This window comes from Euwallacea fornicatus, chromosome 4 (assembly GCF_040115645.1).
Source record: "Euwallacea fornicatus isolate EFF26 chromosome 4, ASM4011564v1, whole genome shotgun sequence".
NCBI classification, from domain to species: Eukaryota; Metazoa; Arthropoda; class Insecta; order Coleoptera; family Curculionidae; genus Euwallacea; species Euwallacea fornicatus.
Genome location: NC_089544.1, coordinates 5,703,823 through 5,724,230, shown reverse-complemented (window position 1 = coordinate 5,724,230; position 20,408 = coordinate 5,703,823). Strand labels below are relative to the sequence as shown.

The 20,408-nt window shown below is 34.2% G+C and overlaps 3 protein-coding genes across 3 annotated transcripts; 1 reads left to right on the top strand and 2 right to left on the bottom strand.

Moving 5' to 3' along the window:
* Window positions 1-20: 20 nt before the first annotated feature.
* kel (kelch) lies at window positions 21-4,149 on the bottom strand. The gene is made up of 12 exons (XM_066281588.1): window positions 3,791-4,149; window positions 3,125-3,289; window positions 2,868-3,072; window positions 2,616-2,812; window positions 2,460-2,556; window positions 2,142-2,374; window positions 1,897-2,080; window positions 1,151-1,432; window positions 976-1,090; window positions 821-918; window positions 485-759; window positions 21-160 (listed from the first exon to the last, which is right to left on the bottom strand). The coding sequence occupies exons 1-11, from the start codon at window positions 3,832-3,834 to the stop codon at window positions 544-546; spliced, it is 1,836 nt and encodes a 611-aa protein (XP_066137685.1). The 5' UTR covers window positions 3,835-4,149; the 3' UTR covers window positions 21-160; window positions 485-543.
* Window positions 4,150-4,354: 205 nt separating this feature from the next.
* Window positions 4,355-6,296, top strand: LOC136338857 (erlin-1-like). Its single transcript, XM_066281627.1, has 6 exons — window positions 4,355-4,789; window positions 4,845-4,925; window positions 5,127-5,235; window positions 5,295-5,446; window positions 5,501-5,653; window positions 5,705-6,296. The coding sequence occupies exons 1-6, from the start codon at window positions 4,661-4,663 to the stop codon at window positions 6,077-6,079; spliced, it is 999 nt and encodes a 332-aa protein (XP_066137724.1). The 5' UTR covers window positions 4,355-4,660; the 3' UTR covers window positions 6,080-6,296.
* Window positions 6,297-14,065: 7,769 nt separating this feature from the next.
* LOC136338845 (SET domain-containing protein SmydA-8-like) lies at window positions 14,066-20,245 on the bottom strand. The gene is made up of 9 exons (XM_066281604.1): window positions 20,076-20,245; window positions 19,851-19,968; window positions 18,063-18,276; window positions 17,828-18,005; window positions 17,617-17,777; window positions 16,464-16,690; window positions 15,977-16,136; window positions 14,565-14,752; window positions 14,066-14,380 (listed from the first exon to the last, which is right to left on the bottom strand). Exons 1-9 carry the CDS (start codon window positions 20,088-20,090, stop codon window positions 14,133-14,135), a joined length of 1,509 nt encoding a protein of 502 aa, XP_066137701.1. The 5' UTR covers window positions 20,091-20,245; the 3' UTR covers window positions 14,066-14,132.
* Between the last annotated feature and the right edge of the window lie 163 nt (window positions 20,246-20,408).

The window sequence follows — 20,408 nt, the reverse complement described above, 5'->3', positions numbered from 1 at the left end:
GTAGATGTTTTCATGTGGTGGATTTCTGTTGGCGTCAGGATCGTGGCAAGGTTCGTAGATATTGTCCTGGACAGCGCCGGTTGATGAGACGGAAGGGGCGCGTACGTCGTACCCCGCGCTTCCTTCGACGCTGCTTGTTTCATCACAGTTTGCATATCGGCTGTGAATAATTTTTATTGAAACATTTGGATAAAAATTTAAAATGAATAAAATTTTACAATACATAACTTAAGTTCCTCTTATAGGTTTTGACAAAGATTTTATAAAGAATTGTGGCATTATCTCAGGAGTGAGATATTATAGAAGAGACTGAGAAGCAATCGGCGAACGAGAGTTTTCGAGAGGAATCGGTGGTAACTTGTAGCATTTTGCGGGTGCTTTTTCTTATTCCAAACAAATAAAGTGTTTAGTGATATTTGCGGCGTATCAATTCAAATAAAGTCTTGACACTATCCAACAGAAATAATGGATACATTTGGCTTACCTATTAACTGAAACTGCGGACTGAACCCCGACCATCCCGCCGCCAACAGATTCCGATTTTCAAATGGGTTTATCGATAACAGCTACACCCGCGTAGCTGCGGCCAATGCCCATCACACTGGGTAATAATGACCACGAGTCGGTCTTAGGATTATACACTTCAACTGATGACAAATTGCTGCACCCATCGTCGCCTCCTACTACAAATAGTAGTCCGTTTAAAGCCACGACACCAGCATTACGCCTACATAAAGCCATATCCGTGATAAGAGTCCACTAAATGTTCAACCATTTTTAGTAAAATTGTATTAATCATTTAGACTTCATAATTGAATACCTGCTCCTTTACGGGATCGTACGCCTCTACAGATTTTCGGACCAAAGGACCGTCATGACCTCCAACAGCATAAAGAATTCCATCTAACACACCAACCCCTAGAATCAGAAGTTACCCTATAATTCAGCATGTATATGCAAGAGCTTTAGAAGTACCTGCACCGCTCCTTCGAGAACACATATCAGTCACAGGTCTCCAGGTATCCGTTTCGGGATTATAACATTCAACGGAACTGAGACACTGCCTTGATGCCCCATCATATCCCCCCACCTGAATCCCAAAACACCATAATAGTCTAGATCCTTTTTTTATAGAATAACGGAGTCATACCGCGTATAGAAGACTATTCAACACTCCAACGCCCACGCTACTTCTTCTCGTCGACATTGCGGAAATAGATCGCCATTTCTGCGTGGTTAGATCGAAAACTTCGGCGGTGTTTAATCCTGTGGAACCATCAAAACCTCCCACTGCATAGATATTGTTGTTTAAAACCGCCACTCCTAATGTGGATCGACGTGCTTCCATACACTCGCAACTTGTCCACAGATCGTGGGCGGCATCGTAAACATCTACCGTTTTAACTCGGAGAGATCCGTTGAAACCACCCACCTGATCAAAATATATTGCAATTTTTTTTTTAGAGTATTTGACTTCAAACCAATCGTTCGCCAAAACGAAATGTAGCAATTGAATTTACGCTAATATATTTTAAAACAGTTAGTTTTGCTTTATATTTCCACATCGAAATATGGGGGACACTCATCACAGTCGCTATAATGGCTATCAAAATAAATTATTTTTTCTTGTTCTGGCATTCATAGGAATCTATAACCTTACAATGATTAAATCATATTTTTGTTGTTTTTATTTGGCTTGCCCAATTAGTAAGTTTGTTTTAGTGTCTATTTTTTTGTTATCTTATTGCAATACATTTATTAGGCCAGGGATTTCAGTTCGTCAATATCCTATTCTACAAATAAAACGCTTCCATTTTGACTATAAAAGCCAGCCAAGGCTAACCACCTGACTAGTTAACCAGTGGAAGTAGGTACTAAATTTAAGACATAACAAACCGCATAAACTTTTCCTCCAACAACAGCAAGTCCGGCTCTGCACCTTCTTGTAGGCATTTCAGCTACCTGATACCATCTCTCCTCTTTGAAATCGTAACACTCCACACTTCTAATTGCTTTTGGAGCCTGTCCGCCTACCACCAGCAAGACCTTCGGAAGTCCCACGGGTTGCCTCGGTTTCGTTCTACATGTTGTTATTAATCACATATTATTAAAATTATTTTCGCTGAAATACTAAATCTTGCCTTGGGGTCCGAAAAGATGTCTTAGTATCTCCTTTTAAAAGGTGAAATTTGAGGGCTTCAATGTAATAATCCTTGCATTGCAAGTCTTCTTTGAGAAGGGGCTCTTCTTCTACCCGCTGTACAAGGTAATCTTGGGACATTAATGGAAGGCGAACATGCTCCATCAAAGAAGCTAAATGCTTTTGTCGGGTGTCTACATCATGATGCACCCAGCCAATCACACATTCAAAAACCTATAACAATCATTGAAATACTGTATGGTTACTATGTCACTTTTTGAAATTTGAAGTTGTTTTGTTATAATTTATGATACATTACCTTTTCTTCTGAGGGCACTGTCAATCTATCACTACTAATTAACTTGGCCACTTGTTGCTGTGACAAACTTAAAAACTCTTCACATTCTACCACTTCTCTGAAACAATTAGTCAATTGTGTAACAGTTGAAGGACTCCAACTCCATCAAAGACTTACGGGAAATTTAGCTCTACATAATTATCGGCATTAGCTAGCAACTCCAGGCAGCCATGCAGGTCTGCAAAGGCTCTAATGCCTAGACAGTTTGTGGGATGGAGTTGAGCCTGCAAAAAGTCACAGCAAGCATCTCTTACATCAGTTAACTGTAGAAGGTGTGCTGCAGGCAGAAGCACTTGAACATTTTCTTCGGTAACCTAGCAAACAACACTTTTTTTTCTACCATTTCATTGTTTGACTTGCATTACTTACTTGTATTTCTGAGGTATAACAATATTCAACCAAAAGTTCTAGAGCATAATGGTCGACCTCCTGGATAACAATCCGATCCTGCCTGCTCTCTTCAAAACTCGAGAACATGGCATAAAAATAAGGGGAACATGCTGCTAAGACCATTTTGTGAGCAGGAATGTCATTGGCATTGGCCACTAAGGTAACATCACATAATAGCTTCTGCCTAATTAAGCTTAAAATTTAATTATGTACCAATATTGAATGCAAGCACTTACTTTCTCATGCAATTCATAATTTCAAAAGCTTTTTGGGTATGCAAGGGGTTCTTGTAGGGCCGCCTTTCTCTGTAAGAAAGGTGCCGCTGGCAATTTTGAGGAACATGTTTCTGGGAGCTTTCATCTAAGGAATTCTGGCTTGCACATCTGGTAAGCATAAGGGTACTGTAAAATAGCAATCATTGTATTTTTATATAATCAATTTTGATGAAAAATAAAGTGTTTTTCTAAATAATACTTTTTAGGTGTTATAAATTAGGTAGATGAATTTCTAAGGTGCACATGTGATTAAACCCTAATATTAAATGTTTGTATTGATCCATTCTGCTACTGTTGTCTTAATCTCATCCAGCTTTCTAAATATGTAAGACACCTGTATATCTTTTTTGTAATAATCAGGCTGATAAGCATGTAGTAAACAAGTAGAGCAAAAAGTAATTCTTCTTTGTTATAGAGCCCTTTGCCTGCTATAATATAGCCTACACAAATTGCCTTTCAGTCTTATCATAATCAAAAAATAGTAATTTTCCATTGATGTTTACCCCTATGGAAAGAGTCTTACGACTAGTTTTCTATTACCCATGGCCTTGGACTTTTATTTAATAAGGAAATAGAGTGTTTCCATGCTATGAATATACTAAACAATGATAGAGATTAAACCCTTACCTGCCCTGCCTCTCCATGAGACCATCTGCGTGATTGGGATCCATTTAGATGGAAAATCAACACCAAGATTAATGATAACAAACTGATTTCAGTTCAGGTGCACTGCAGTGGCATATTTCTTGTGAGAACTAAATTGGGGCAAATTCTTGAAGGCCAAATTTTGCAACATTCGAGAGTTAAAGCTAAAACTGCTGCAAACTGTGGAGAAAACGTCTCACTATTATAATTTTCATGTGTTCAACAAATTAAATTGAGTTGTGAAAGAACATAGAAATTCTCAAAATTCTGAAAACTGTTTGCTGTTGCTGTTTGCATTACAATTGCAGTTTCCCAATTTTTCTGCGTCTTGCGCTTGCGTTGTATTTTTTTGTGAATTTTATAGAATTGACCGACATAGCCTATGTCATTGTATTATTTGAAATTAAAACTTAGTTTTCATGTTTATATTGTCTCTTCTTTTAAGCCTAACTAATAGACAAGGATAAAAACACATCTAACCAAGCTCTTAATGTGAATGAAATGTCAATTATGAAGGTAACCAATCATTATGTGTCAAAATCACATTGTAAACAAAAGTTTAACCTTACATGATACATTGCATTCATTTAATATTTTACTAATGAAGATTTCCTAATTTCTAAGAGTTAATTGCCCATTTGTATCTTTAAAAATGATTAATTCTGCTAGTTTTGTTTGGACATCTCTTTCCATAGACATTTTGTGACTTACAAGTTAGCAGCATTAAAAAAAATCGATATTTTAACCACCCGGTTTTCTCAAAATTTATTTCCCAAATATCTACAAATATATCATTACCATTGGTTTCTTATCTTGTAAAGAGAAGTGTTTCAAATTGCCATATTTACTACAATGCCCTTGTTTAACCATAGTTCAATTGTGGAACATGCCATTATTGGTGGCATTCTATCCACTATATTTTTAGTAACAAATTACTCCCTGCACAGAATTGAAGAAGGGCATGTTGCTGTGTATTTTAGAGTAAGTACAAACATTGTTTGTTTATTATTAATATTACATTTTTTTGTGAATGCAGGGAGGAGCTTTATTGCCTAGTATGAGTTATCCTGGCTACCACATGATGATACCAATATTAACTTCATATAAAAGTGTACAGGTAGTTGGAAATGTAAAACTATTAAAACAGCTAGTACACAAAATATTCATTTATTCATGTATTAGGATTTGGTCAATATCACCACAAAGATAATCTCCATAGAATAGAAATATAAATAATTTTTTTGACCATTGTGTCACCACATGAAGTTGCTAGTTCATTGAGAATAATTAAGGTAATATCACAAAATTTATTTTTAAGGTTACTTTACAAACTGATGAAGTTACTAATGTTCCCTGTGGAACCAGTGGGGGTGTGATGATATACTTTGATCGAATTGAAGTGGTCAATTACTTAAATGTTAACTCAGGTTACTGTTTGTTTTGGAATTCTTATTCAAGCATTTCTACATGTATTCATTTATTGCAGTAATGGATATAGTCAGGAATTATACTGCTGATTATGACAAAACCTTAATCTTTAATAAAATTCATCATGAACTAAATCAGTTCTGTAGTATACACACTTTACATGAAGTCTACATAGACTTGTTTGATCAAATTGATGAGAATTTGAAACAGGTAGCTAAATGTTTTTTTATTATGAGCTTTATGTAAACTAATACTTTTTGACAGGCATTGCAACGGGATTTAGTAGAGATGGCTCCAGGGATAATAATTCAGGCAGTCAGAGTAACTAAGCCAAAAATTCCTGAAACTATAAGAAAAAATTATGAACTAATGGAGGGGGAAAAGACAAAATTGCTCATATCTATTGAACATCAAAAGGTATTATTTTTAATTAAACATAGATTTATTAGTAATTAGAAATCTGGTTAGGTAGTGGAAAAGGATGCAGAGACTGACAGGAAACGTGCTCTAATTGAGGCAGAGAAAATAGCATTAGTGTCTAAAATCCAGTTTGACCAGAAAATAATGGAAAAAGAGTCTGTTCAGAGGATGTCCCAAATTGAGAATGAGATACATTTGGCTAGAGAAAAGGCTCTGGCTGATGCAGAATTCTATAGGATGAAGAAAGAGGCAGAAGTGAACAAACTGCTATTTACCAAAGAATTCATTGAATTAAAGAAATATGAGTCTCTAGCTAAGAATACAAAAGTATACTTTGGAAAGGACATCCCACATACGTTTTTGGGTGATGTTTGTGATAGAACTGTTGTACATTCAGTGGAAAATATATTGGAAAAACCTTAAAACTGATATGATGGGTTGTAATTGTGTATTTTTTTTCTCAAATTTGGCAGTGTGAATGTATAGTTTCTGTGATGTGGTTAGATTTTTGTGAATGTTCACAGGAACATTTCTTTCATATACACAGACTTTTAATACTAAGTGATAGGTGTTCCTATACTTTATTCTGTACCTTAAGTATTTGAAATAAATGTATAGTTTTTCTATTTTCTCAACTTAATGCTCTGAGATTTATTTATTTTTAGTTGACTAATTAATATATTTTATAAGTGCGGTATTTAGGTTGTGAGGCTTGCACTCCACATCTATTGTATACAACGCTTTCTCATGAATCTCATGATGTGGTTGCTGACAATCACATCAATATCAAAGTTAAATTGCCACACAGTAATATTTATGTTATAAGTTCAATAGGTAGTAATGCCTAATGGATTTATGTCGCATATTATTTTATTTTATGCTATTGTGTAATTTATAAAAAAATTAATATTTTAGATTAAAACGGAAAATCTCCCTTGAAAATATGGTGAACGAAATTTTTATCTAGCTTTATTTCCAAGTCGAACGCAATGTTTCTAGTTATCTTTAAAATAAAACTAGTGCTCACTGTTGTTTGCATGATTGTAGATAAAAAAGTTTTTAATACATTTTATAAATTGATGTCAATAATTTTTACTTATGGGAAGGACAATTTACAGACGGGACGCATAAAAATGTGCAATAGTATCAAAAACAAAAGTTATAAAATTTTATTCAAAAATCGAAGAAAAAGTCCTTAAAGTTTTCAGAAAAAAAAACCAGACGGTATTATGCGTTCAACATCAATATTTTAGGACGGATTTATTAAAGCACCCTTAAGTTCGGCAGACTCATAAATTTCTTATTAGCTTCTTAACTGGTGGAACAATTAACCAAGCTGAAATCATTGCTCCGATTACATGAAAACTATTATCCTGTTAAAAATAGCGGTAGTTCAACAATTAGGTCCCTAGTGTTGGCAAACTTTAAATAAGTTCGGAATGTATTATTCTGAAAATGTATTAGTACTGTTTATTCGTTTTTTATTTTAGAAATTATCTGCTTCATTATATACAGGGTGTCCAAGCGAACATTGAATATAGGAGATTAACATGGGAAATTGGTTTTTATTTTTTTGCGCCTGTACGGATTATCCAATTGAAAAATTTTTATATGGAGGTCATAGTATGCAAGACCGGCTATCTTTCAGTATTTTTTTCAGTCTTCTAGTTACAGCCGTTTTGGCTCAAAACGCCTCCAAAATTCAAAAATTTGAATGTCCCGCGTAACCGTTCGGCGCCATGATTGGTCAGAATTAATGTCAAAACACAATGTCGCCAACAACGTAAGCGTAAACACTCCATTTCAAATTAATTTTCCCTTTTTGCTGATTTCTAATTTATTTAAGAATTAATTCAGGGAAAAATCAATGGAAAACCTGAGGATAATTATTATGTGGTCTGCTTTGATGTCCCTACGGTAAATACGCAAGTTTTGTTTTGAATTAAATTTAAAATTGCCCGCGAAGATTCTGTCTAGTGAGATAAAAGGTTAGGTTATGTCTTTGTGTTATCATTATGGGGTAATAAGAAACTTGCGTATTTACCGTAGGGACATCAAAGCAGACCACATAATAATTATCCTCAGGTTTTCCATTGATTTTTCCCTGAATTAATTCTTAAATAAGTTAGAAATCAGCAAAAAGGGAAAATTAATTTGAAATGGAGTGTTTACGCTTACGTTGTTGGCGACATTGTGTTTTGACATTAATTCTGACCAATCATGGCGCCGAACGGTTACGCGGGACATTCAAATTTTTGAATTTTGGAGGCGTTTTGAGCCAAAACGGCTGTAACTAGAAGACTGAAAAAAATACTGAAAGATAGCCGGTCTTGCATACTATGACCTCCATATAAAAATTTTTCAATTGGATAATCCGTACAGGCGCAAAAAAAATAAAAACCAATTTCCCATGTTAATCTCCTATATTCAATGTTCGCTTGGACACCCTGTATATGTTAGGCTGGTTCTGAATATGTTTAGGCAATATATACAGACATCTGCCATCATTCTCTTTGACTTACTTTCATTCTTATAATATACTTAATGATGGATACGTTGCTTTGATTGGGCTTGAGCACCATTATAATCCTCCCATTTAAATTCTGCATGTTTATGATATAATCTTTCAGATCTATTTTCCTGGTATAAATTTTGTTGATGCTATGCGTATCAATTTTCTTCTCTTATGTTTAATATCATAATATCATACACCGTTTGTTTGGCAATGCAATAATTAATACCAACTGTAACAGGTTCATATAAATCCTCTTTCCCATAACTTTATTTACACTCTAATAACTAAGCCCTTGATATCCTGGTCCTGATTATATTTGAAGCATGTTGATATCACATAAACTGTGTTGAATACATACTGACTATCAATCCGAAACACTTGAGGTAATTAGTATTTAATTAAATTTCTACTTTATGGGTGATGACCTCTCTTTCAGTATCAATTGCATGGAGTGAAATTTAGTGCTATACGAAATACTCGACATAAAAAACATGAAAAAATGGGTTTTCACGGTTGAAATAGCAATAGTACAACTATGAGTGAAGAATATAGCCATGAGAAAATCAAGATTAACAAGTAAATAAATCAGAATTTCACAAAACCATATCTGAAGAGTTTTATTTAAGTATGGAAGCAGTGGGTCAGGTGTTACAAGAGAAACAGTCTATCCCGAAGAGAAAAAGAGAATATTTAATAAATCTGCCGCAAATGGAAGTAATTGAGATTCACTACTTATCGAGTTCAGAAGGTTCGTAAGAATTTAATATACGAAGTTTTAGCATGGCGCAATAAATAATCGCTAGCTTATTTTCAAGGGATTCTCTTTAAATCTAAAATAAAAGAATGACTGGTTCACTCTTGTTGTATATAGTACTTACCAATCAGGGCAGTAATTTGTGATTTTTTTAAAGTGATCCATGAAAAATGGAGGGATTATTTAAATTGTAAATACAATGCATAGTGTTACAGCCGCAAATGATAAATTGCTTTAATTGCTCAACAGTTTTTGAGAGTGAACGGTGGGGAATTTTTTTTTGCCAAAGTGAAATACGTTCCAGAATATTAAGAGTAGTGAAAAATGAGAGGAAAATAGATGTTTTCGTTTTTTAATCGTCTTTGCATCTCCAGTAGTTTTCAAGATCCCCTTGTTCGAAATCAAATTTGATCCAACTCTGTATATCTCTGTTTAAATAAAAACTCTGTTAATCTCGCCTAAATATGACAACTTGTTTTTTTTTTTTTTAAGAAATTATGAACCTATAATTAGGTAACAAGAGAAATAGGTGAGGTAAAGAAGAACCCGTGTGGAGTTCGCTTGTGCCCCATCGGGCGCCTTTCCGAGTAGCGGATAGGGGAATGTTTCTCAGATATAAGCGGTACCGGAGAAATTAAATACTCGTGGCAGGCCAAAATTAGCATTGCAGCGTCTGTCCCAGAATGGGCGACTGAACCGAAACGCACGAACCTGTTTGGCAAGCGTGGTATTTTACTTGCCATTACCCTCCTGTACATACATATTCCGAATTTTCAAACAAAAGGAAGTGGTGGCCAGGTGAGTGAGAAACTTCCCGAGTCTTACATCTCTATGGTCTGCCTCACAGAATTTGGGGGAGGCAAAAATTTGCTCTAGATACAAAGAAGAGAAGAATAACTATGAAAACGTAGAAACATAAGAGAGACCACTAGACTTTAACAAACCTTCCTTTAGTCGTGTTTATCATGAAGCACCTGTCGAGAACCCAGAGGTAACCTTTCTGTTCCAACGTGAACTATACAGTTCAGCTCATAAAGGTTTATATGTAGCATCAGTTTCAGGTATCTGCACTGTAAAGAAACTATTCTGGAATTGCAAATAATAGAAAAGAAGCGCGCACAAACACAGAATGAGCTAATTGTAAGTAGTTAAGATGTACAGACTGCTTGATAAAAAGGTTTATTGTAAAGATTTACAGGTCGGTGATAAATAATTATAAAATCAAAGAAATTGCAATAGAAGCTGGCGAGGTAGATGATGTAATAGATAAATCGCAGAGGTTGAAAATTAGGTTTGAGAAGAATTTGACAAGCGCTCAGTCTCTGAAGAAATTGATAAATCTCTGTAAGGAGCATGTCAGGATTAAGGTTTTTGATACTGAGATGAAATAATTTGTGTTGAAATCAATCTATTCAGATCGATTTTTTTTTAAGAACAAAAGCAATTTTAAATTTTACATATTTTACGAGGTAGATGACTTCCATCAGGAATCAGAGAGATAAGTTCCCCCGGAATCATTTATTTTTAATTACATTGCGTTCCATTTTCCAATTTGGAAAATTTTACCGCTTTGCCCAAATTGTGCTTGATCTATAATAAAAGGCGATTTAAACAATTCCTTATTGAGAACGATTTTGCTTACTGTATGCAAATAGGCTTTAAGTTATTTTAAAATTTCGCGTTCAGTAGGCAGGGTTTAACATATCATCATGAAGAGATTCCAGGAAAAGATAGTAATATCTTAAATAATAAAAAAATGATAATAGATTCATGGTCAAAAACACTTCTTTTCAATATACAGGACGGCAAAATTTTACATTTTTTGTCATATTTTGCATTTTTCCCACGTATAATTTCAATTTTATTTTTGTAATTTCGTACACATATTTATTTAAAATCCTCGACAATAAAATAGTCGGTAGCCATACCCACGGTGTTATGTTTTTTTGGGTCACGGACTATATCATGTATTGTATCTTTTTTTTAACCCTTTATCAATTCTAAGACAAAAATTAAAATTCCTTCTTCAATTATTTAGAATTTTGGTTTCGCAGTATTTTGGCATCTTTTACCATTTTTTTAGAATTTGCAAAAACATCTGTCGATGCAAATTAAGAATGAAAAGGAACTAAGGAAATAATAATTATTCGGTTCAGTTATCAACTACATGAAGCAATTTGGGAGTTTTAAAGAAAATAGGTGTACGAAATTAAAAAAAATTAAGGTAAGGCATGCGTGACAAAATTGCAAAACATGAGAAGAAATGTGAAACGTTGTTACTCTGTGTAACGAAAATGGTGTGCTTTTGACCACGGGTCAATTAGGATATTTTATTATTTTGCAGAATACTATTGCTCCCTGAAATATCTCCATGATGGTATGTTACACTCTCTATAGTTAACTACGATATGTTTCCATAATCTACGAAACCAAGAACTTCAGAATACACTCATTAGCAAATTATACATAGAGGAACAAAAGACCCGCATAAATTCCTTAAAAATTGAAGGAAACATTTTTATGCAAATGCTGGTATTTGTCAAATATTGTTTTTAGTAGTGCATTTTTTGACGGAAACATATGTATGCAGGGTTACCCAAGTAATAGATGAATGTACATTGTAATTTTTTTCTTATGGAACATCATATATATTATGACGTATTTGAGTCTTTTGAGAAATTTTGAACATATTTCATGTAACGTACCCATGTCTATTATAAATTCCAATTATTGAAATATTTGCAATTACAGTGACCTGCTAGATTGCCTGACCTCAACCCTATGGAGTTTTTCTTATTGGGGCATTTGAAACACAGAGTGTATTTAAATAAACTCAACAATATAGAAGAGTTAAGAAATAAAATTTCTCAAGAAGTTCAACAAATACTTTCGCAACTGATAAAAAACTTCTCGAGAAATTTGATTCGTGGCTTGCTCATTGTCAGAAAGTTAACGGAGCGCATATCGAACATTTAATATATTAGACTATAGTAGTTTATATTGTTATTTTTAAAGTATTTTTTCTGTGTTTTTTTTTAAATATGTTCAGAATTAAAAATGCACCATTAAAATCTATATTTGATGTGTTGCAGTATTTTCATGGAAAATATTTTCATTAATTTTTAACGAATTTATGTGGGACTTTTGGCACTCTATGTATAGATAGTTCCATGCATATTCATTTTAGGACCTTTTGTTTTTGATGAATAAGAAATTTTTTATGAGTAACGAAAAACGCCATTCCCGTCAAATAAAACAGGGTGATCCGGAGATGATCTTGTTTACTGACTCTTTGTATTTTGAGTAAAAATTAGATTTCAGGACGATGCCACAAGAGAAATTGGCTTGGCGGCACCACTCTTCGAAAGAGTAGAGCATTACAAGTTAATACTAGAAAAATTACTTCGCAAAGTCAATGCACATGATGCAGTTTCGGAGGAAATTGATGTGGCTTTATTTAGAATCTCTAGTATTTTGAAAATATATTACATAACATATACAGGGTGTTGCATTGCCTTATCGACCATAGGACAACCCACGGAAATGTAAATACCATGTAATATTATCTTCTCTGTTTGTTTAAGGGCAAAATTCAATTAGGCATTCTGAAGGTTCTTTTATATAGGACTTGCATATAAAATGTGAAAAACTTTCTTTGCGTCATTTGCGACATATTTTGGGAAAATTTTTTTTATCAGCAAATTAATAACCCTGATATTTTCCTCAATTAAACCACCAGTAACTGTCCTTATCATCTACTACAACATTATGTAAATGAGTTTTGTCAAAATTTTCTTAAAAAATCTTTATTAAAGTTTCTTAAGAAATGCCCTACACAGTTGCAAAGAAAACAAACACGATTAAATGGTATTATATAAGAAACAGTTGGGGTTATTTGAACATTTACTAACTTAGAAATAGAATTAGGAATGTTTAATTATTGTTTACTAATACTATTAAATAATATATTATTTTGTTGCCGGTGGTTTAATTGACGAAAATATCAGGGCAGCAGTGTAGTTTGCAGAGTTTACAAAATTTTTTTCAAAACATCTCATCATGGTGCGAAGAACATTATTCATATTTTATATGCGAGACTCTCATAAAGGGACCTTCAAAAAAGTCTAATAAAATTTTGCCCTTAAACGAACAAGGAAGATAATATTAGATGGTATTGAATTTACATGGGTTTTACTGTGGTCGGCCTGGACCTGTATATTAATATTAAAATTCCGTATATTAATAATATGTATATTTATTCCTTTAAGAGGAAAAATGACGATCCCCGGTAAGGTGAATTGCTGCCTCGAAAGTGATTGACGAGTACGTTATTAAAAAAAAGATCCTTTTAGTCGCCCAATCATTGCTGGTTGGAAATTGCCCGTTGGATCCCTATAACGAGTTGGGAAACTTTTACACGTCGGAAAAGTTCACTATGTGCAAACCATTCAAACAGATAGTCAATTTGCATATGTTTGCAAAGAAAATCCTTATAACCACAGGAAGAATTAGGTCTATTCAAGATTTTCCTGAGCAGTATTATCGTAATACAGGAGCGATATATGAATTAATATATGAACCACATTAAACCACCAATAAATAAAAATAAAAATGTTCTTATCCTGGAGGATTGTAAAAGGTTATTTACATTTGAGACCAATTTTGAACAGCATCAGGATGAAAGGATGAGAAAAGTTTCGGAAATGTTATTGAAACTATTCGAGACTGAAAAAGTAAAAAGGCTGACATGGAGATCATCAAAATAGTTATTTGTTAATCTTAAGATTATCTTTTGAAATTTCTACGAATGAGTGATGGGGATGAGTATTATAAATACAGAGCGTCTCAGAAAACATGGGTACCATCAATTCCTCAGATAAAAATAAGCTGTTTAAATTTTCCAACACTATTTGAAAATGCTTCGTTCTTGCGTCAGGGGATTTCAACGTTGATTAAAAACTGTAATTTTCTCCGGCAGTTTTAAAAAATCTAGTTGATATTAGAAGGCATTAGAGGAATATAAAAATTTTAAAGTTTCCCTTTTACCGATTGTGCCAATATCGGTGAAAATTTACAAAAATGTATTCTTTTATTTTGCGAAGTTCGTTGAATTTAGTCGTATTTTTTTACTGAGACTTAGTCACTCTTTATTTCTTTATTGCTTTCTAAAGAACATGAATTTGTATATTGTGGCATTCAATTGGATTTTAAACAGCAGTCTCCACTAGCATATCGAAGTTCTCCCTCAATTGCTCATAGGCCGATTGCGCCATTTGGCCTAGCTGGCCTTCAGGCTGCGACACCGGCTCATTCTTAAGAATCTCTACTGATTGTCCCAGAATATCAATAGACTCCTGCAGCTTTTGTTTAAAGTCTTCCTGCCCAAAGGCTCCGTATTGGTACTGGTGTCTTGCGTGAATCATTACAGGACCATGAAGTTCGTAGAGGGTCATACCTAGTAAAAAAAGAATGAATGAAAGATGGAGCCTTTTATAGCTGCATTTTGTCCGTAAAAAAATTATTAGATTCCATATTTGGATCATTTTATTGCAGGTGTTGAGCAACAATCGAGATAGGAAAATTTTGAGGTTCGAGAAATAGTTATTTAATCTTCTCAACCCTTCCGAAACAAGTTTTACCTCTAATCCTTGATCGACCAGGTTCAATTACATCTAGAACTTCCAGCAAGTGTTGACACAATTCAATTTTTCGTTCTAAAACGACATCTGGTAGATCTTCCAAGGTGTAGCCTTCGGCTTTTCCATACATCTGAGTTAGAGCGGATCTCAGAATGGTCATGTAGGCGTTTTTGGGATGAAGAACTGATCTGAAAGATAGTCAAACCTCAATTTACACACGCAAGGTGTCCCAGGGAAAAATGTCTGCCCTGAATACACCTTTTCTGTCGTTTGTTAAAAAAAACGCTGAAACTCATAAAATTTGATAGGGAGGGGGACGTAGTTAAGTGAAAAAGTTGTTTTCAAAAAGTTCTCCAAAAACCCTCGGGAACTAACCTGTTGAAATTTTAAAATTAGAAGAGGACGTGTTTTATACCTCGTCTGAAAAGTTATTTTATTCTTTACATGATCAAGCTTTTATTTTTTATTTTACTACCTCGGTTTTGTAGAAATTAAACAAAAGTTAAATCATTTAATTTTAATAATTTTTACTCATATTTTATTATAAGAAATATTGAAATTGACCTCCATTGACTTTGATCTACGTATACAGCTGATCCTCAAAACGTTATACATTATATAATATTTCTGATGTTATTGATCTGTACTCTTCGACGATTTGGGCACGTATTGTTTCGAGGGAATCAGATTGTGTGTCATAGATTTTTGTCTTCAAATGTTCTTATAAGATAAAATCCGGGACATTAAGGTCAAGGGATTTCACGGGTCACTCTACTAAACCTCTGCTGCCAATCCATCTTCCAAGGAATTCTTCATCTCGAAACTGTCAGACAGTAGCAGTGAAGTGTAGAAGTGCTTCATTCTATTGGAAAACTAATTCTTGATCTGAAAGGCGGCGATATTTGTTCAAGTATTTCAGTTTTTCTGGAAGATATGGCGTTTTGTAGAAGTTGTAGATAGGTTTCTCCATTTAAAATTAATCGGAAAATGTATTATGTAAAAAATGTCTGTTTAAATGTTACATGTCACTAAAGGATTAGTCGAATTCTGATCGACGGTCGAAATCATCCTCATTTAATTTCTCTACTAGTTTTGTGACGTAAGGTTGAAATTTGACTTTTTTTAAAATTCTGCGAACAATAATCTTCGAAAGGCCGAATTGTTCAGCAATCTGTTGTACAGATGTTGTTTTGTCCATTTGAACATGTTCCAGAACAGCGATTTGGGCTTCATCACCTCTCATTGAACACTCAACTTCGTGTTTTTTTTATTTTGATCGAAACCAGTCTGTCTCAGTTCCCCTTTCTATCAAAATTGATGCGTTTTAGTGTTTTTTTTTACAAATTACAGGAAAGATAGTCAGGGTGGACACTTTTCTCCGAGACACCCTGTAATCCTATCCCCCCCCTTACCGATATTTCTTGAAGATGGTTTCTCTCTGTTGGATTCCTTCAGGGCCTCCCACCCATTCGACTTGATCCACTTCGTTCTGGATTGCTGCAAATACTTTTCGCACGGCACGACCGTGAGTTTTGAAATCACAGTGAGTGCATTTCCATTCACAAATATCATCTAGAGCATAAAATCGTGTGTTTTTAAAAGAATTTGCAAAGGTACTTAATAAGTTGCAGGTTTTTGGGCGAGGTATTATTGTAGCTTTATCTCACCGTTAGCTGAGTCAATGACTCAAAACTACATAAATATCAACTTTTAGTTTAGGTTAGTTCAGGTTAGGTTCAACTTTTAGTTGATATTTATAGGCCGAGTCAATCAACTAATCGAAAATTATATTTGAGCCTTCTAGGCTTAGAAGCTAATTTTTGGGAAATGTATTTACTTATTTAATTCAGTCTTGAGACTTTTGTGAGCTATCCTACTCTAATTCTCACAACTACCAACCTAAAGCATTAGTCGAAATTATCACACCATTATCACATCTTTGACACTTGAGGCTGCTCATGTGAGTCCCTAATTCCGTCGGATCAGCGCATCTCTCGCATGTACACTCAAAATATTTACTCTCTCTAAGAAATTCCCTTCGAACAAGGGTGGGCCACAAAGAGTAGGTGTAACTGCTGTAGAGTTCACCACCCTTGGGAACGTCAATCGACGCTCTCACATTTACCCTGAAAAAGATGGGTCTTTTAGCATTATTAGGAAAGTTTATTAACAATTATGTGCTTCAGAAAAAAATGCGAAAAAACGTTAGAAGGACAAATCCGTAAAAGTCGCAAAAGTAACCTAAACGGAAATACCTGGACTTCTATCCGATTCCCGTAAAATTTGATGTAACCTGAAGCCACATTCTTGAATGTGGAGAGTAGAACTCTCCCTGCGAATGATGTCATTCCACGGGAGAATTTTACTCTCCAAATTTAAGAACTTGGTTCCTGAATTCAACTGATCAGTATTATCGGTACATACGGGAGACGTAATCACATTACAAATTTGAAAGTACACTTAATGTGACGAGATTACTTTCTTCATGGATCTCGTACCTAACCTGAAGTTATCAGATTTAGGGTCACATTATTAATATCTTGTTTAACTTAAATTTAATTTCTATAGGAATGTTAAAAAAAGCCCGGGTAATGGTCCGGTTTCTATAGAAACTTGACATTAAAATTATCCGTACATTACTTGGTCTGGACTGACCTGATATTGAATTTGAAGTCACCTGATTTTTTCCAGGTGACTTCCTCGATTGCATGATTGCTTGAGGTTTCACTACGTGAATGAAAGTCACTATATTGGTACTAGTCCTGGCCAGTAAATTTAGTGAAATTCCATTTTTCGTTAGCTTAAAATGCTTCTCGGTTTCGTAATCATCCCCCATTTGTCCGCACTTTTTTGTAGGAGACTAATGACTAATGGAGCCTTAGAGTGCCCTTAAAGTACTGTAATCGTTTGCAATGTTAATGGTTAGATTTATACTAAAGCGTTTCCGTTAAATTCATTTCTTTTTTCTTTTCATTTTTTTAAACTTACTATTGAAACTGGGTTCAATTTTAGGTTGTATAGGTGATATCGATTTGCTCTTCCAAATACTTACGTGCAATCGTTGAGTTCCCCATTTCCGGTACAATCAACGGCATGGTGAATATTTGATATACAGTTGTGAGATAAAATAGCCAATTTGGGGAATAAACATCTGATATTGTAGAAACCCGGTGTTCGAGCCTCAAAAGCATTAACCTCCAAAATTCCGCATACCTACAAAATTCCTTAATTCCTCTTGGGGTTTCCTCCATTTCAAAACATACCGTATGAATTAGTTCTTCTGAAAATTGCTCTTGCTTGCAAGGCCCTCGGATGTATTCCACTACATTATGCTGGTTGAAATCCCAAATAGGCCTTGATTTTCGCTCTTCATTATGTGCTTCCATGAGCGACACATCTTCTTCCCATGTTTTTGGGTCCCTTTCCTTTCCCAATAGTACCCTGATGGAAATAGGTACTGCTTCTTAGTTTGCAAATTTCACCAAAAAAACTAACTACCTAAGAGGAGTGATGCACTCATACTGGAGACACACATCTGAGGGGTCTTCCACTGCTTGGAATTTCACATTGGCTTTGGCAAAAACTGGACACTCGTTTTCTTTGTGGACTTTTAGTTTCTCACAATCAAGTCCACAGACTGGCCAAGAGCAAGAGGAACACAAATAAGTGCAATCTACTGCAGAAAGACAACCCAGACATAGACAGGGACTGTCTAAAAAAGTTAAAAAAAATGTACTTACCGAATTGGTGTAACTATGAAGTGCCTTATATGTGGTACACCTTAATATTAAAACACATTAACAGTAATTTCGCTTAGCAAAAATTTAGATACACTGTGTGAAAAAGCATAAACTTTATTTTTGCTTTTACGCTGCTTTACCACAGAATTAGAAGTGTATAAAGTAACGAAAAAAATGATTACTTTTAGCTGGCTGTTCACGTTTCTCTTGGGTGTATGTTACTATGTTTCATGTCAACAATCCAGCAAAATGCAGGAAAATTATTTTCAAAATATACTGAGTTTAACATATCATTATGGAGCTATTTCAGGCAGATATAGTACTCTGCAAAATAATAAAAAATGCCAAAAGACTCATGCTCAAAAATATACCACTTGTGATATACAGATTGGCAGAGTTTCATATTTTTTTAGAAACATTTTCAACAGTTTTTATAATTTTCTGTTCGTTTAAATTCATTTATTTTTTTAAGAAATGTGATTAAATGTTATGAATTGCTTCATATGCTTCATAACTGACTCGTATGATTTTTTCCTTATTTCCTTTATGTTCTGAATTTGTATCCGTAGAAATTTTCGTAAATCCTAAGAAAAGAATAAAAGACACGAAAATACTGTAAGAGCTGAAAAAAGCTGAAGAATTTAGGAAACAATTTAAATTTGGTATTATAATTTATAAAGGGTCTTCCAAAAAAAGATACAAAGCATAAAATAATAGATGACCTAAAAAAATACAAAACCTCGTGTATAATTACCGACAATTTACACATTTTATTGTAGAAAGTTTTAAAGGAAAAAGATCCGCGAAATTCTAAAAATTCAACTGAAGGTCTACATGAGGAAAACGCACAATATAAGTGAAAATATGAAACTTTCCCACGTTGTATATTGAAAATGGTGCGTTTTTGATTATATATCTTCTAGTAATTTTTTATTATTTTCTAGAGTACTATTGCTTCGTGAAATATATCCATGATGATATGTTACACCCTGCATAGATTTTCAGGAACATTTTGAAAGTTTTGAGGTACCGTTTATTCGGTTTAATAGTGTGATATGAATCCTGCGTAGTTTCAGGTTACCTCAATTGAAGTCCTGAAGCCTTGAAAGCGCGATGTTCCCCCGCCGTGCTTTGATGTTACCTAAAGAAAGTACTTGCAGAGGTAGATATTCAAATGAAGTATTTATTTCTTTCTCTGAGTAATTTATTCAAATGGTTTTCTTGTTCGCTTTAAAAGCGTTTGAGGCGGCCAACCGCGCAGATCTTTAAGCTTAACAGTATCAAATTGTGTAAAATTTACGAGAACGTTTTGGTATCTTATAGTTATTTAAATGAAAAGAATTTGCCCGATTTCTTTCTGTAGTATTTAGGAAACAGTCTAAGTTACTGCTGAGAACTCAAAGAGGTGACAATTTAATTAACTTCAAAAGGCGGGTAACTTTCAGAAGAGCGATGAAAGTAGAGAAGCACCCTTGATCATTTTTTTGATTTCTATAGAAATTCTTCCAGGCAGAATGGCTAACTCTTTACATAATTAGATGTCTACCTGATTTCGGTCCATAGGCAAAAGGTACTTCAGAAAAAATTAAATCACCAGCTTTCAAATCCTGGCTAGCAACAGCGTAACGTCCTACTTTCTCATTCTTTTCAACTTTGAATAAATCCTGAAATGTAATTTAAATAGTTAATTTTGGTTAAAATGAACTCGTAAATAAAACACGTCGTTATGAAATGGCGAAACAAAAAGTAAAACTTATTTTATTAAACGAACCTTTGCATCACCCATATCCAAATATCACGTATTTCGCTAGAAATCACTTGAATTGTATCGATGCTCAGTCACTAATGACGAGTAACACTACAGTTTTTTCAGTTTCAACTTTCACAAGAAAAAATTCTCCACTGACGGAGTTTGTTTTCAAAATGAACGGTGTTATTCGACTATGCGGCTTTTATATTTAGATTTAGAGTAAAAATAGATGATAGAATATCATGGAGCGAACCGAACTTAATGATTGCTTACTTTCCTCCATTGGTTTCTAACGGTATTTAGGTGCACTATAATTAACGTGTAAATAGCAGATTTGGCAAATGCAAAAAAGTA